General features: G+C 37.5%; 3 protein-coding genes across 5 annotated transcripts in view; all 3 read right to left on the bottom strand.

The window, feature by feature from the left end:
- Positions 1–233, bottom strand: part of LOC143423536 (putative G-protein coupled receptor No18) — a 70,359-nt gene extending 70,126 nt beyond the window's left edge. Inside the window, exon 1 of one of the 2 annotated variants that reach the window (XM_076894924.1) lies at positions 124–233. The gene's annotated coding sequence lies outside the window, so the exon portion shown is untranslated. Of the gene's footprint in view, positions 1–115 lie in introns of both variants that reach the window. The other variant, XM_076894926.1, reaches the window with a different exon arrangement.
- A 3,400-nt stretch (positions 234–3,633) lies between these two features.
- LOC143423807 (peritrophin-1) lies at positions 3,634–4,454 on the bottom strand. Its single transcript, XM_076895389.1, has 2 exons — positions 4,328–4,454; positions 3,634–3,968 (listed from the first exon to the last, which is right to left on the bottom strand). Exons 1-2 carry the CDS (start codon positions 4,332–4,334, stop codon positions 3,634–3,636), a joined length of 342 nt encoding a protein of 113 aa, XP_076751504.1. The 5' UTR covers positions 4,335–4,454.
- Positions 4,455–10,296: 5,842 nt separating this feature from the next.
- On the bottom strand, positions 10,297–13,071 carry Gen (XPG-like endonuclease). 2 transcript variants are annotated; one of them, XM_076895455.1, is made up of 6 exons: positions 12,858–13,071; positions 12,504–12,780; positions 12,004–12,290; positions 11,757–11,918; positions 11,501–11,666; positions 10,297–11,420 (listed from the first exon to the last, which is right to left on the bottom strand). In XM_076895455.1, the coding sequence occupies exons 1-6, from the start codon at positions 13,013–13,015 to the stop codon at positions 10,314–10,316; spliced, it is 2,157 nt and encodes a 718-aa protein (XP_076751570.1). In that variant the 5' UTR covers positions 13,016–13,071; the 3' UTR covers positions 10,297–10,313. The 2 variants fall into 2 exon arrangements, with proteins under 2 accessions (XP_076751570.1, XP_076751571.1); XM_076895456.1 differs by having other exon boundaries at positions 12,504–12,760; positions 12,858–12,954.
- Positions 13,072–14,362: the final 1,291 nt, after the last annotated feature.

The following is a 14,362-nucleotide window of genomic DNA, read 5'->3' as shown; positions in this document are numbered from 1 at the left end:
CATTCTCCCCGAAGTGGAGCGCACATCCATCTCCGTGCTTGGCGTGAGAAAGTAAAAAAGCCAGCCTCCCTTTGATCTTATTCACGAATTCCTTCGTTCGACCGTAGCCTCGCACCTACGTACCTAATTTGCGCCCCTCCGTCTCACCGCGTTCCCAAACCTCGTCGACGGCTCTGTGATTCCTCGCGCGTACACCTGAGCATCGTAGACGCCTCGTTTCCCAGACGAACCTTTCAATCTCGGGGGGCCCTCGGTCACACGCGAACAGCTTGCGACTGGGAACTTCCGTTCGCCAATCCCTTAACGGATCTACGCGTCCGATATCGTCCAAGCGATTACATCGCTCACCATTTCTCTTCTCTCAATCTCCTCTTTCACGATCGACAATTTTATACTCCTCGTACAATCAAAATCGTGTTCACGCGAATCGAAAACTTTCGCTACATTCTCACGTTCGCGACGCTTCCTGCGAGCGTCCTCTCGAAACGTATCGATTTTAATTACCGCATCGTTCGACGTGTCACAATTTTTAAAAAAACCGAACGATCACACACTGGACAAGGAATTTCAGTTTTACTTCACCGTGAATGGACGCGATATTTCAGTGTTACAGGATCCGTGGTAGTCCTTTTTCTTCAGGACCACGGTCACATCGGAGTACATCAACAAGTCCGAATGGTCGCACGCAGGGGGTAGGTTTACCATCCCCTTCGAGGGAGGCGAGCGGTCACGCTGCAGCCGTGTTCTCGGCACGGCGATCGCGCGCGTACTGAAAATCCCAGTAACCACCCCCATCGACCCTCTCCCTCGAACCGCCCCCTGAGTCCTAATACAGACCTCGAACGTGGACGTGTTCGCGCGCTACCGCCCGCCTGTGCGAGCTACGCGGCAGGAACAGTTGCGCGTCCGCGTTCGAGCGGCTTCAAGTCGCGCGGAATTGTCCGCTTATCGTGCGACGAGTCGCCGTTCCGAGGGATAATAGCCGACGGGTGCCGGACGCGTGATTATTATATACGTCCAATTCGATGGATCCCGACCTGGACACCTTTTGAAACGACGCGGAGGGGCCGCGAGGGTGGCTCGTGGCACAGCCATTTTCTATGGCTCGCGGTTACTGGCTGCTGGCTCCACGTCTCGCATATAGATGCGCTTCCGTGAATTAAATACTGCGAGCGTCGCGGAAAGCAATTGTTATTGAGATGTACAATAGACGCGGAATGGCACGCGGCCGATTGTTTCCGAGGACGAGGGCTTTTTTTTATGGGCACAGCGGAGAATCTCGGTTATTCGAATTTATACGTGGCACGTGGCGTTGTTCGGGTAATTCGATGTTTTAGATAATTGAATAACTGTGTCCTCGTGTGACGGAAAATTGTTCCCCTCCGTTTCGAGATGTATCCCCAGCCATTGAATTATAGTACAACTTTTTTAATTTAATTTCATCGAATCGATCGCGCTGCTACTTTGAAAACGTTTCCTCGCTTTTTAGAAAGTGTACCATCAGTTTATTTATATTCGCATGCAAATTGAAGATGCAATCGGTTGAAGAGAAATAAACGAGGGGCTATACGGACCGATTACATTTTTACACGTATCGTTTATTAAGGATGTGTATGCGATATGAATATTTAATGTTTGTACTTATGGTCGTTCGATATGAGCAATTAAACGTACAGATATTACGTGCAGGTATGTATAATTACACCTCCAAAGATTCGAGCTTGAAAATTTGACAGCCAAGTAACGAACGCAAGTTAACCGAACGAAAGCGGTCTAATCATGAACAGCTTCCAGTAACCTCTTCCGGTTTCGAGTGTAATAACACTGCAAAAATGACAGTAAAATTCACTGATATATATTCAGTTTGCATGTTATCGTAAAAAGTCGAAGGGTTCGATCTTCTCGAAATTTCATACATTTGAAGACTGTTGGGAAACGGAGAAAAGTTTCGTGGATGTTTCCAGCTCCTCGAGGAAGTTTCAAACGTCTTCGATTCGGTGGAACTTAAGCGAAACTTTCGAGACGCTTTTAATGGATCGAGGGATCCTTTCCTCATTGCTTCGCCGATGATTAGTCTTTCGATCGGAATGATCTTCTGCAGCGCGAAACTACCCCAAACGAGAATCGATGAGATTCCGTTCGATTTGTATTGATGAGAAAACTGTCGTTCCTTTGATTTTTCCCTGATTTCTCTTCTGTCGAGCTCGTTTCAGGGATTCGGGTTAATTCGACGATGGTTCTCGATCGTATAATTTATTTTCGATACGTTCCGCGATATCACTTCGTTATGCAATTGTGCATGAATTTTCATGGAGACATGCATTGTGATCTCATTCCATTCGCCGTTTTATTAATTTATTTTATTAATCATAGAATTTCGTGCCCTTTTGTACTGGTTTTTTTCTGGAGGAATTCGTTTAAAATTCTCTCGGTTAATTGACGTGGAACGTGGAATTAAAAAAAATTATATTCGTGTAGTGGATATAATCAGAAATAAAAAACGACCACTGTCAAAGTGCATTGTTCTGCAGTGGGCTCGACAATCGATGTGCGATTTCATTTATTTGCTGATGGATCGAATATTCATGCACGAATATTCGAAGCTCAATTTCACACTCGATCTCTACAAACTCAATTCCATTGCCATCAACAATGCCTTGATAATCATATATGTTTCGATCATTTCTTTCTCTGGTTTCCGTTGACTTTTTGCATGATATTTTCATTCTTAGAAATTAAATCTCCACAATGTTTGAGTGTACATTTCGTTCCATTAGATCAAAGAAAATAGACAATCTAATAAATTATTATCAGTAGAAGAGATATAACGTTAAATTATCGTGGTTTAACTGATATCTGACAAAACTCATTCATTAAATTATTAGAAAATGACTAACGTATCTAATAAGAAGTGTTCGCATGCTAGGTCCCTTCTGTGGTCTTATTGTATTATCTAATCTTATTTTCACAGTGAGACTGACAGTGTGAAGAGGTAAAGAGGCTCACAGATAGCAACGTGTCACATAAATGCAATGGATGTTATATCAATCTTTTTAAAGGTGTGGCAATGACATTATTTACTTGAAATACCTCCGTTATCTTGAAAGATATGGAACAATTCTATTTCCAAAAGTAGTACAATACCGAACAAATTACAACAGGATGGGAATAAGTAGTTTGTAAGTGGACTGTCACCTTTGCTTCATTAAATAAACTTCTATGTAATTTTTATTTCTAATTTAACTCAATGGAAATTAAAATACTGCACGAAGAATTATCGCGACACACGATGAGGAAAAGGAATAAAACAAGAGCATGCTACATTTTTCTAGCCCAACACATTCATTGTATACTTAAAATAAATTGTAAAAACACTACAAAAGAAAGATAAGAAACGAAACTCTTGGTGACAGCAAAGCGCAAACCATAAAATTTTCATTTTGTAAACTGTAGGAACAAGTAGAGATGTATTAACGATAGTAGATTTCTAATAAAAGTTACAAATTACTGAACACAGAAAACGAACAGAGTGAAAGGTAAACTGAGAAATGCTTAAATTCAATATAATATAATTATATTACATACGTTAACAATGAAATATCGTATAAACAGTGGATCGTAAGAATTCATTCGCTACGTTGAAGGACTTTCTGACGATTGTCCAGTAACCAATATTTCTTCAGTAGTCAATATTTCTTCAGTAGCCGGTGTTTCTTCTTGTGCCACAGTCGTGGCCACTTCGCAATTAACATTTTCAGGCCAATCGCAGACGTTCAGTTCGGGGTTGAAGTGAAGTCCCTCGCTGCAGTTCAACAGCCACGCTTTGCCCTCGTTGCACGAATAATAAGATCCGCAGTCATCGGGATTTGGAAGTAGGATGACATCTACGCTGTTATGTGGCGGGCATTTAGGTTCGCTGGCGAGGACGAAGGCGACCGAAATTACGGCGAATGCAACCACCAATAGTCCTGAACAAATGATCGTACGATCTTAATTAATATTCACTTCGAAACCTGCTATATGCTACATCACTTTTGCACGAAACAACAAATCTTGCGAAGACTGTTCTCATGTATTTTTAACGTGTTCATGATATTTCCAGAGAAGCTAAAAATAGGCAATTAAATTCTATTGTTAAGTGGCAAGTTCTTTAATATTTAGTTGTATTCATTGACAAGATGTTCCTGTAAAACCGTTTTATTTTCTAATTCGAAACAAAAGAGTGGACAAAATTTATAGAAATATAAATAAATTATGTAAATGAAGTTTAAACGAGAGAAGGTAACGTGACAATTGTAGCTGTACGTTGATATAGATATGAGTTTACCTTTCATGTTGGTTGTGTGAAAGAAAAATACTGAGGTTCACGAAGCACTGTTTACCACGATCCTCTGACTGTGACTTCTTTTTAACTGACCGACTTCTTTCTTTATATATTCTCTGTCTACTTTTTAACGGCTATCACGATGCAGTCGCTTATCCAGCTTAGTAACTCACGATAAGTCTTATTTCGACGAACGGTATCGAACGTTGTTATTACAGTTTATTTTCCTGGCAGTGTGAAAATTGCCAGATTAACATCGTTTTAGTGTAATACCAACGCAAATAGAGAAGTAAAACCTATCATTCTGTGAAATCTAATAATCTAATAGTAAACGTTAGACACGGGAATTCTTTTCTCCGATATCGATGCATTTAACGTGATAAACTTCTCGGAAAATAATTTAATTGTTCTCAGGTGATAGAACATTGTAGGAAACTCTATGTACAGAAAGTAAATATCCTATTCCACATTTTCATAAAGTAGGAACGTTGTCATTACCCTCAAATAGTAATCCATTATTGGGGACGGGTGTGTGAAATAAAAGCTCGATGGTATTCTATTTTTGTAAAAGTCTTTATTGTTAAGACTTCGAAGGATGTTCATACGTTTCGAGAATTCTATGAACAATGAGAACATTGGACGGAAAATCTGGAGTCCTCTGGTTTGAAAAATGACGACGCAAAGTCTGCACGTGTCTTTCTATCAAGTCCTGTGGTATAAACTATTGGAGGATCACTCGAAACGATAGGTTTCCTTCACTGTTTATATCCAGAATTCTCTTTTTAACTCGAGATTCGTTTTTGTTTCTACGTCGACGTGTCGAAAATAGCCTAACATCCATCGCAAAGAAATGTCCCAGTAAAAGATGCAACAGCAATATAAACATCATTCAGCAACATGTCATTTATTTAGATGTACTTGTAAGAAATCGTTTCACGACACATTTCATTCGACATCTAACGAGGATTTCGTGTATAAATTTAATTAGCGTTTCCCCTTTACGGCACCGCAAGCTATCTGGCCAATTACCCTAACACAAACGCATGACGCGACCGTCCGCTGACATATAATCTACTCAGTCAAGTAGATGTAACCACTTCCTATCAGACGGCTGCGCGACGCGTTCGTGTCCGTAAGGCCAGCGCTAAGAGCTCGTTTCTGTCTATATTGCGGCTTGTAAATCCACTCCAATGTGTGTTCAAAGCAAGAATTGTCTATAATTACATAGTCGTTCGTACATACTGTCATTATCCGACTACAATCTGAAGTAAAAAAGTTTCAACGGTGTCAACAAGATTTCGAAACAAGTTTCTTCCTTCATTTACTGTTTTAGTGGAGTCATCTGTAATTATTTAGTAATTATAACAAATTTCACGGTTATGTAACTGTATTTGTAAGGAATATATGTATAGCGATCGAAGTGTGTCATATACATCTTTTTACGCCCTCTCTCTTTTGGGGCCTTGCCTAATCTTTTCGTTGCGGGGCAATCTTAACGTAGATGCATTTAGATTAAACAAGTATCAGATATATTCTGCTCTACCAACGTTACGATAAATGCAAAATTTATTAAGTGACTAAAGTCACCATCAGTGCACAGCGAGCGACTTAAGAAGGCATTATGGTACGAACCTTCGAGTTGAGCGCAAGTCAAATAAAGTATTCTAGCACGTCCATTGCTTACCCATCAATTCAATTTAAATCTATTCTGCCAATTTCTTTTATATTTGTCAACAGTTAGAACAAATTTCTTTTCGTCGCAATTAATTTATTAGAATACAAACTTTTTTTTTGCATAATTTCTGTGCGACGCAGAAACCATCAGACTCACCCTCTGTACAGTAGAGGAAGTAGAGGAAGAGTTAAAATTAAAAGGGGATTAAATCACAACCGGTTGATTAAAATTGGGGAGCGACCTCGATCCGACATTTTTACGTTACGCGATTTTCGGCACTCTTTCCCGTTTTTTTTTTTTTGCTACGAACAGAAGTTTCACTTCTAGTTGCAATTTTGTTGCAATCGTTGAACGTAATCTACCCTTCAAAGAGCCAACGGATAAAGCGGCAGTTCGAATGAAACGCAAGTCGATTGCGATAGGTAATGCTATTAACAATCGCAGCTGCGTATATAACGAACAACCTTTATTTTTTAACAGCGTCGGAAAAATGAGCAATCAGTCCCCTTCTGTTCCCTCGTCCTTTGTTCCTTTACGCGTTGTTCTTAATTAATAAACGCGCGTAGAAACAATCTGATCAGCATCTGTGAAGACGTTTGGGTAGAGATTGTTTTTTACTGATTACTTACTTTGCCCAATCGGGACTTTTAACGTGTATGCAATTCGAAACAATAGGTGTAAGAAAATTTTGTAGTTATTGTCTTGAAAAATACTTTAGAAATTTTATTTTTTTTCTGTACGATTTTTGTTGCAAAACATTTACCGCGTAAAGCAATACCTCTTTGTTAATCTTGAGTAAAGGAGAACAAAATGCAGTCGTTTTACATTCGCTCTTAAAAATGTCCAAAGCAGTTTTCAGTCTCCATGGACGCTTTTACGCGTCCCTGCAAAAATGTATGCATCTATATACGTGTACACACGTTGCATACTCTTGAATACTATCACACTTTGCGAACACAACAGCGAAACGTACTTACAATTAGAGATTTCTTTGAAGATTTGCTAAAAGGTCTGTTAATGAAATTTAACTTTTCCTACGGAAACATTCGTTATTTTTATGTAACCGTGAAATTTCTATATGTTTTAGTCAATCAGTTTTCAGTCTGTTAAATATTCGTCATACATTTAGTACCTTGGTAAAATGAAAGCTAATCAACTTGTTGTGAAACGTATTGTAATCATTTCTGAATCACACTCGTACGTAATATTTTCATTACGAAATGTATTGAGATATCTCGAACGTTTCTAGAAAACATTTCAAATAATGATAAAGATAGAGTTCAACGATAAATTTTACCGAGGAAAGTAAGCATACGACTAGAACGGTTCATTAATTCGTTTATTAATTCTAAAAAATGGAACAGAAATACTTGCTACCCGATATAACTGAGTGAGTGAAGTCATTTCACAGGTAGCTGCAATCACAATGATAAATTAGCAACATTTATCAATACTTCACGAACCGCGTAAAGAAAGCGTTCAGAATTTCCTTTAAAAGATTCTCCTGAAACGTACTTAAATCACAATTATCAACAATTACATATTAATTTGAGATTTTCCAGTTATACGTTTCATTCATCCACACTACTGGCTTTAATGCAAACATTCGTAAGATGTGGAAAGTACTGTCATAAGTACTGTCTTATCAAGTTTCATATTTATGTAACCACGAAAACAGAAAGTTGATTTCATCCGGAAAAGCTACTTCGTTCTCGTTTCTTTCTCAGATAATACAATTCAAAGTCAGAGGTGCATTTTTTTTTTACAACTGATTTTACTTGCAAGCGTCTACCTCAACTTCTCCTCGCGTTATTTTTCAGGACTTCAGAATAACTTATTCTAACTAACGTAAGCCAAAGAGGATACCTTGTTACCAAACCTTGTTTCGTGTCCGTTTTCCTCAGCATCCCCTTTCCTTGCGCGCACTCTCCTCTTGCTCTTCGGTAATTTTGTCCTTTCACTATCCTTTTATTCGGACCCCATCTTCGCTTCAACGCTATTCTGTTCAAGTTTTATCATCTCTTCCGCTTCGTCGCCTTTTGTGATTAAACGCACGATGTGTCTTTCAATGTAATTCACAATCTGATATTGAACTACTTGTATTAATGATTCGCTCAGAAGTTACTTTGACTTCAATTTGTAGGGGATAATATGAAAAAGGAAAGGATATTGTCAGGTGAGTTGGTTGGGCTCAGGGATTCGGAGAAAGGCACTTCAAAGGTAGTACACAGTGTTCTTCTATAAATTCTATATACCTAAGGCTACAGTTATACTCTACTTTCTTCAATATCCTTTTTGAATCTGAATCTCTTCTCCTTTCGCCTACGCTTTTAACTAGATAGTAGGCGTTGACCTTCCTGGCCAATTAGGTGCTTCCAGAAAACGCCTACTCCCTTATCCTCTTATGCTCTCACCCCTTGACGAGAATTTCCCGGCTCTCTGACGATAACCAGGTTTTATGAAGTACTTGCTTCATCCGGACCCCGTCTGGGTCCTTTTCCATCCCAATCGACGCGGCTGCAGAACATGTGGGCCCTAAAACCCCTCATTTCTCTCTTTTTGTTTACAAATTTATACTTTACATATTTGTAAAAGCTGAATGGAGATTGAAGCGAAGAAACGATAAAATCGCGTATCGCGTGTTAACTAGTCAGAAATGAGGAGTATTTATTGATCGGCCGATGCGATGTTTAAGCGAATTCGAATCTATGAAGCGGCTTTAGGATGATTTACAACCATCGGCTAAACCATTGCCGAAGGTTTGCGATACACCAGGCTAATTACATTTGCGTCAAACAGAAACGCGCGTGGGCTAGCACAAACTGCAACATTTCTCATCGCACGCCATGTATGTTTACGTATGAACCGTGGTATCATCACTGTATAGCTCAACAGTACTATATTTTTAATTTGTCATTGTCGGTGTAATCGAAAGACCAAAGATGGTGGTGGGGATGGGCAATTGTTTTGGCTCGGGAGCCAATTCGTGGAACACTTTTTATTGAAGTTGGAAATTTATATATTTACTGTTGCAAAGACAAATTTGAAATTTTTCTGACTGTCTTGGCGAGCAACAAAAAGTTTTTGGTGTCTCGCTATTTGCCTATTCCTGAAATAGGGGAAATTACAAAGAACAATTTGTTCATAATTCCTCCTACATAATTTTACAGAGGTAGAAGTATTAAGGGATGTTTACGAGTGCGAGCCTGACTGTAGTTGATTGACTGGTTGTTATAACTGATGTATTTGGGCGATCGGAAAAACTATAATCGATTTACTGCAAGCGGAGTTCTTTGGCACGGTGAGGGTTAAGGTCGTGTAAAGAAAGTAACACCAAGAGTAACACCCGCTCTCCCGGCTTGTATGCTGCTGCAACACAATCCTGGTATGTGGTGGGTTTTCAGGGGTTATATGCCATTGCAAAAAAATCAAAGTGAAAGAGCCCGACTCCTGGAGAACACGTACCTCCTCGACTATATTTCTCTCGATTGGTTTTGATATCTGAAGGAGTGCGTTTGTAGGAATGTGATAATGTATCTGTTCTGCTGTGAACGTTCGCGTTTGAAGCTGAAGTTCAACTGATTTCTGTGTCACGGAAAAGAAGAGGACCCGAGATTCGGAGAGTGTCTCTTCACCCAATTGGTCCGTGCGCAAACCAATTAGGGGATAGACACAACAACATCGACCTATTCCGTGCATCTCGAATGCATTCCGTATAGGGTAGAATGCATCGGTGAAAGGAGAAAGTGAGGGAGCCATGAGGTATAATCTTTGCTAGTTGTAAGTCCTAAGACCCGACATGGTTAATGTTGCAACTTGCAATCCTAGGGGACTCCTTTTAAGGATTCAGTTTTGGGAATAGAAAGAGGTAATAGGGAATCGAGGTTGCGTGATTGAGGTTTTATGATCTTAGTCATTGGCAGTGAAGAAATAAAATATACTAAAGAATATAACTGTATGAAAGGAAAACAGGGAGACTCAAGGAATACTCCAAGTCCCGTGGTGTGCCACGGAACAATAATTGCCTTTTAATCGAATTTGCACGTATTTTAACTTAGTTTATCTATAAATATTTCATTGAATTTGAAATACATTATATTTATTTGAAGTACACATAACGAAATATAATATTTTGTACATACTATTTGTTTTATATATTTCATATTAGTAACGTTCAATTTTCCTATAAAAATTTATACATAAAAAGTTACAAAATATAAAATATTCTTTATACCTATACGTGATATTTTATGTACATAAATAGTATATTATAGTATTTTAGTGCAATTATAAATTTATTTAATAGTATATACACTACGCAACAAACGAGTTCTTCGTATCGGTGTCGTTCATAAGGGCATCAACCCCAAAAGTAAATCTGTCGCTCGCTTTTGCAGAACTCTTTTTTGATCCTTCCTTTTCTTTACGATTTAATAGTCTTTGAGTAAGAGGAACATAAGATTCGTTTATATTGGCAAATTCGTCAACGGTTTCGTCGCGAACTGAATGATTTATTTCACTTTCGTTCGACTCTATTTGATCAACTGTTACCAAATTTTCGACAACATTTTGACGCAAATTTTCTTTATCTTCGGATGTTTTTATATCTTCTTCGACATTAAGTTGAAAACTTTTTTTACCACAAATGCCGTCGATTATTAATGACATATTTAAGTCGCTGTTATCGCAATCGCTAATAAAATCATCCGGTGAAAGTTCGTGAAACATTCTGTCCAATGTATTGTTCAATTTCGAATCGATATTTTCCAATCGTAACACTTTATCGAACTGAGGACCCTGTTTCATTTTATTTTTGCCCCTTTGACCTTCTCGTGGGCCATTTAACATTTTCGATCTTTTCGGTGTGATACTCATTCTCTCGAAAGATTCCTCCAATGATATAGGATGATTTTTAGAAACAAACTCGTCGATCTTTCTATTGTTCAACGGTACCTTGTCATTCTTCTTTTGACGTCTCTTCTCTGTTTTACGTTTCTCAGTATCTTCAGCACCCGCGTCGTTTGTTGCTTTCTTTTTGGGCTTTCGCTTCTTCGCATTCTTTGCATCTTCAAATGCCTCAATCAACTCTGGATAACATTTACTTACGGCGTCTTGCGATTCGATACTCGTCAACTCGGACAGAATATCTGCATCGTTATCATTATCTTCATTCTCTAACGCTAAATATTCTTTCAGCCTTTCCACTGTAGGATGATCAGTTTCCCAAATAACTTCGTAACTCGCAACAGATCTAATATTTCGAACCTTTTTTATTGCTTTCGGCACGAATAAATCAGGTATCGTTAACCGAGTATCGATAGAAATATTTGGTAAATGTTCGAGTTGCCAACGTGTTACTACGGGAAATATCTTTTCGAATGCATACTGCGGTTCCCAAGATAAATGTCGCTCCATGAATTCCTACCCAATTAATTGATCATTTATAAGTACGAGTGCGACTTAGAGTGACTCAAAAGGGGCAGCATAACACAAAAACTTACTATAAATTTATTCATTTGCGGTTGCCTCCACTGAATATCTAATTTCGTAGGCACTGGATCTTTTCTAATGAGAAATTCATCTATTAATTCTTGACTCGGAAAATCTTCTACGAGAAGCGCCTTCTTTCGTAACGCAATTTCATTTAATATTAATGCTCTCTCTTCTCTGAGAAAATGTACCACAACAGATATTACTATAATTGCTATTAATATTATATACTTATGTATGTTAATTGCGTAATATTGTAAAATGTACCTAAAAGAATCATTACATTTGGTCACTGTACCACAATCTATGCATCCAGATTTTGAATGCTTTTGTACTTTTCCACTATGACCGCAAGATGAACACAAATTAGGATTCGTTAATTCTGTTTCCTTTAGATTCAATGTATTGTCTGTTTTCCAATTTATGATACTGATATAAGAACATAATATATAAATCACACTCCTACATGATGACTACAAAACAAAAGCCTAATAATATAGTTTATACTTTGTACCGGTCAAGGATATCTTCATCTGTAGCAATTTTGAAAAGTTTCATAGCTGCTTCCTTGCCAACCCCATTTAGCCCTTCGTCATAATCACAGCCACATAGTAAAGCTAATGCTATCATTTTATTTCTACCCAGATTCAGTATCCTCTCTATCTTTTCTAAACTGTATTCATCCACAGCGCCACCTGTACCCCCCCGATTTCCTTGAGCGCTTGCACAAAAATTTCTATAAACTACTTTTGCTCCGTACAGAAAGCAATCACTATCTTGGCTTATGCATCCATCAACTAGCTACAAAAATATTTTTTTATTTATATACTGTTTTTACTGTTGTAGTCAAACATACAAGAGGAAACGAAAGAGAGGATCCCAAATTAGACCCACTTATTCATATTGGCATGTGCAACTTAAAGATAAATAATTATATCTTTTAAAAGAATATAGTACCACGTCATCGGCTTCCAAGTGATAAATCAAAAGATATCTGTAAAAGTATGATATTACCCCATCTTCATTTAAATAGGCACACATTGCTTCTGCTTCTCCGTGTCCTTGCACGCATGCTAAGCCCATGTAGAGAAGCATTTCCTTGCATTCGTTCAGAATTCTATTAAACTGTGATCTTCCCCCTTTACGAGCAGTTTTTCTCTCCCGAAATCTGCTACGAATATTGTTCCTTTTCGCTATCGTATTGTGCTTGAGCGTGGGTGCTTTTCCTTCCAGCACGAACACCGGTGATATGCCTTGCATCAGGAGGAATGCTGTACGAAAATACAGATTCCTATAAGAATTATTCAATTTTTATTTACTCGACTCGAAAGAACAGCCAACAAATACAAACGTCGAAATGGTACGAACCTGAGATACATTTTCGGCTGAACGGAATGATCAGCAACCGTTTGGCTATCCACGACCCAACAACTTAAATCGATAGCTATAGTCTTTCCTTGGAGCTCAAACATAGGTCTCCTCTCGCACAGGGGCGATAAAATGTTCCAAAGATCTTTCACACCCATTCTTAACGCTTCAAATTGAAGCTCGTAAACAGTATTCTTCCGTTTCAAGCGTTATCCGTTAAGTTCTGCATCGTGCCACACATGGAAACCATAAGTCCCTATACATCGGAAGTGGACACGTGAAACTATGAATGGGAAGTTCGCGGTCATTGGATAATTTTTACGCGCATTCATACATACTTACGTACTAGAGTACGAAACACGTACGTTTTTACTACATTATGAATGGGAGCTTTCATTGATAAATCGGCATACGTTGTATTTAATAAAAATATCGCAGATATTATAATGTGGAATTGTTTTTAACTCGATACAAGTGATTGACAGTTATGAAATTAATTTTATGTTATAAAATTTTAAAATAATTAAGAAATTATATATATGCATATATATTATTTATCATAAAATATTAAAAATATATGAAATACTTTTGTGAAGTAATATAAAATGATAATGACTATATTAATATTTTGTAAAGCAATAGATCATTAATTATGAATGGAATCCAGTAGAAATCAAAATTGGAATTTGAGGATTTAGATAACAATAATAATAAATTTAATGCCATGATTTTCTTTGAACGAGTTTCGCATTTCTCATGGATGTACGTGTACATATATGCTTATAATATTTTAAATCACACAACCGCACTTCGACTGCTAGGAAATAAATCGATATCATCCACAACAGATTTTTGTTACTTCATAAAAAATTGATAAAAGCAATTATCTCTGATCAATGTACGTGTTATAACAAAACGCTTCAGATTGGAAGATTCCTGTATTATTTTCAATAAATTTTTGATAAGAAAAGATAAATGTGTCATTTACCGTTTTAGTACACGGTCATGCTAAAATAATTACTGTCCAAGGGAAAATAATTATATTTACATGCACCGCAATAATTCAATACTCTTACTAAGAGCATTGAATTATTACCAATTTGTAAATTTATTTTATTTCTCTCACTTTTATTTCTTTTCATAATTATCTCATTTCCATCGCGTTTACAATTATAATCTGGTAATGATTTCTTCCGCATATAATAAGTATTAGTTTAATTGATACTACCTCTCACTCATTCCATCGTTTCTCTTGCTAGAAGTCATAAATTCTTTTTAACTATTTTTTTTTTTTAATATATTGATATTTGCTTCTTCTAAAATGAAAACTGCTTTTCACGGAGCTTGAATACTTTCGTTGTATTACAAGTATTGTTCGTCGATATAGGAAAAAGAAGGAAACAGAGGAGTATATCAAGCAACAAAGTAATGCAAGATAAATATCTCGCACGTCATTCATTTTTTATTGTATAGTGTACGACTAACTTTATACTATTCCATTGACA

This window comes from Xylocopa sonorina, chromosome 5, assembly GCF_050948175.1.
Source record: "Xylocopa sonorina isolate GNS202 chromosome 5, iyXylSono1_principal, whole genome shotgun sequence".
In the NCBI taxonomy this organism is placed as follows: Eukaryota; Metazoa; Arthropoda; class Insecta; order Hymenoptera; family Apidae; genus Xylocopa; species Xylocopa sonorina.
The sequence above is the reverse complement of the archived record's forward strand: the minus strand, read 5'-3'. Positions and strand labels throughout refer to the sequence as shown.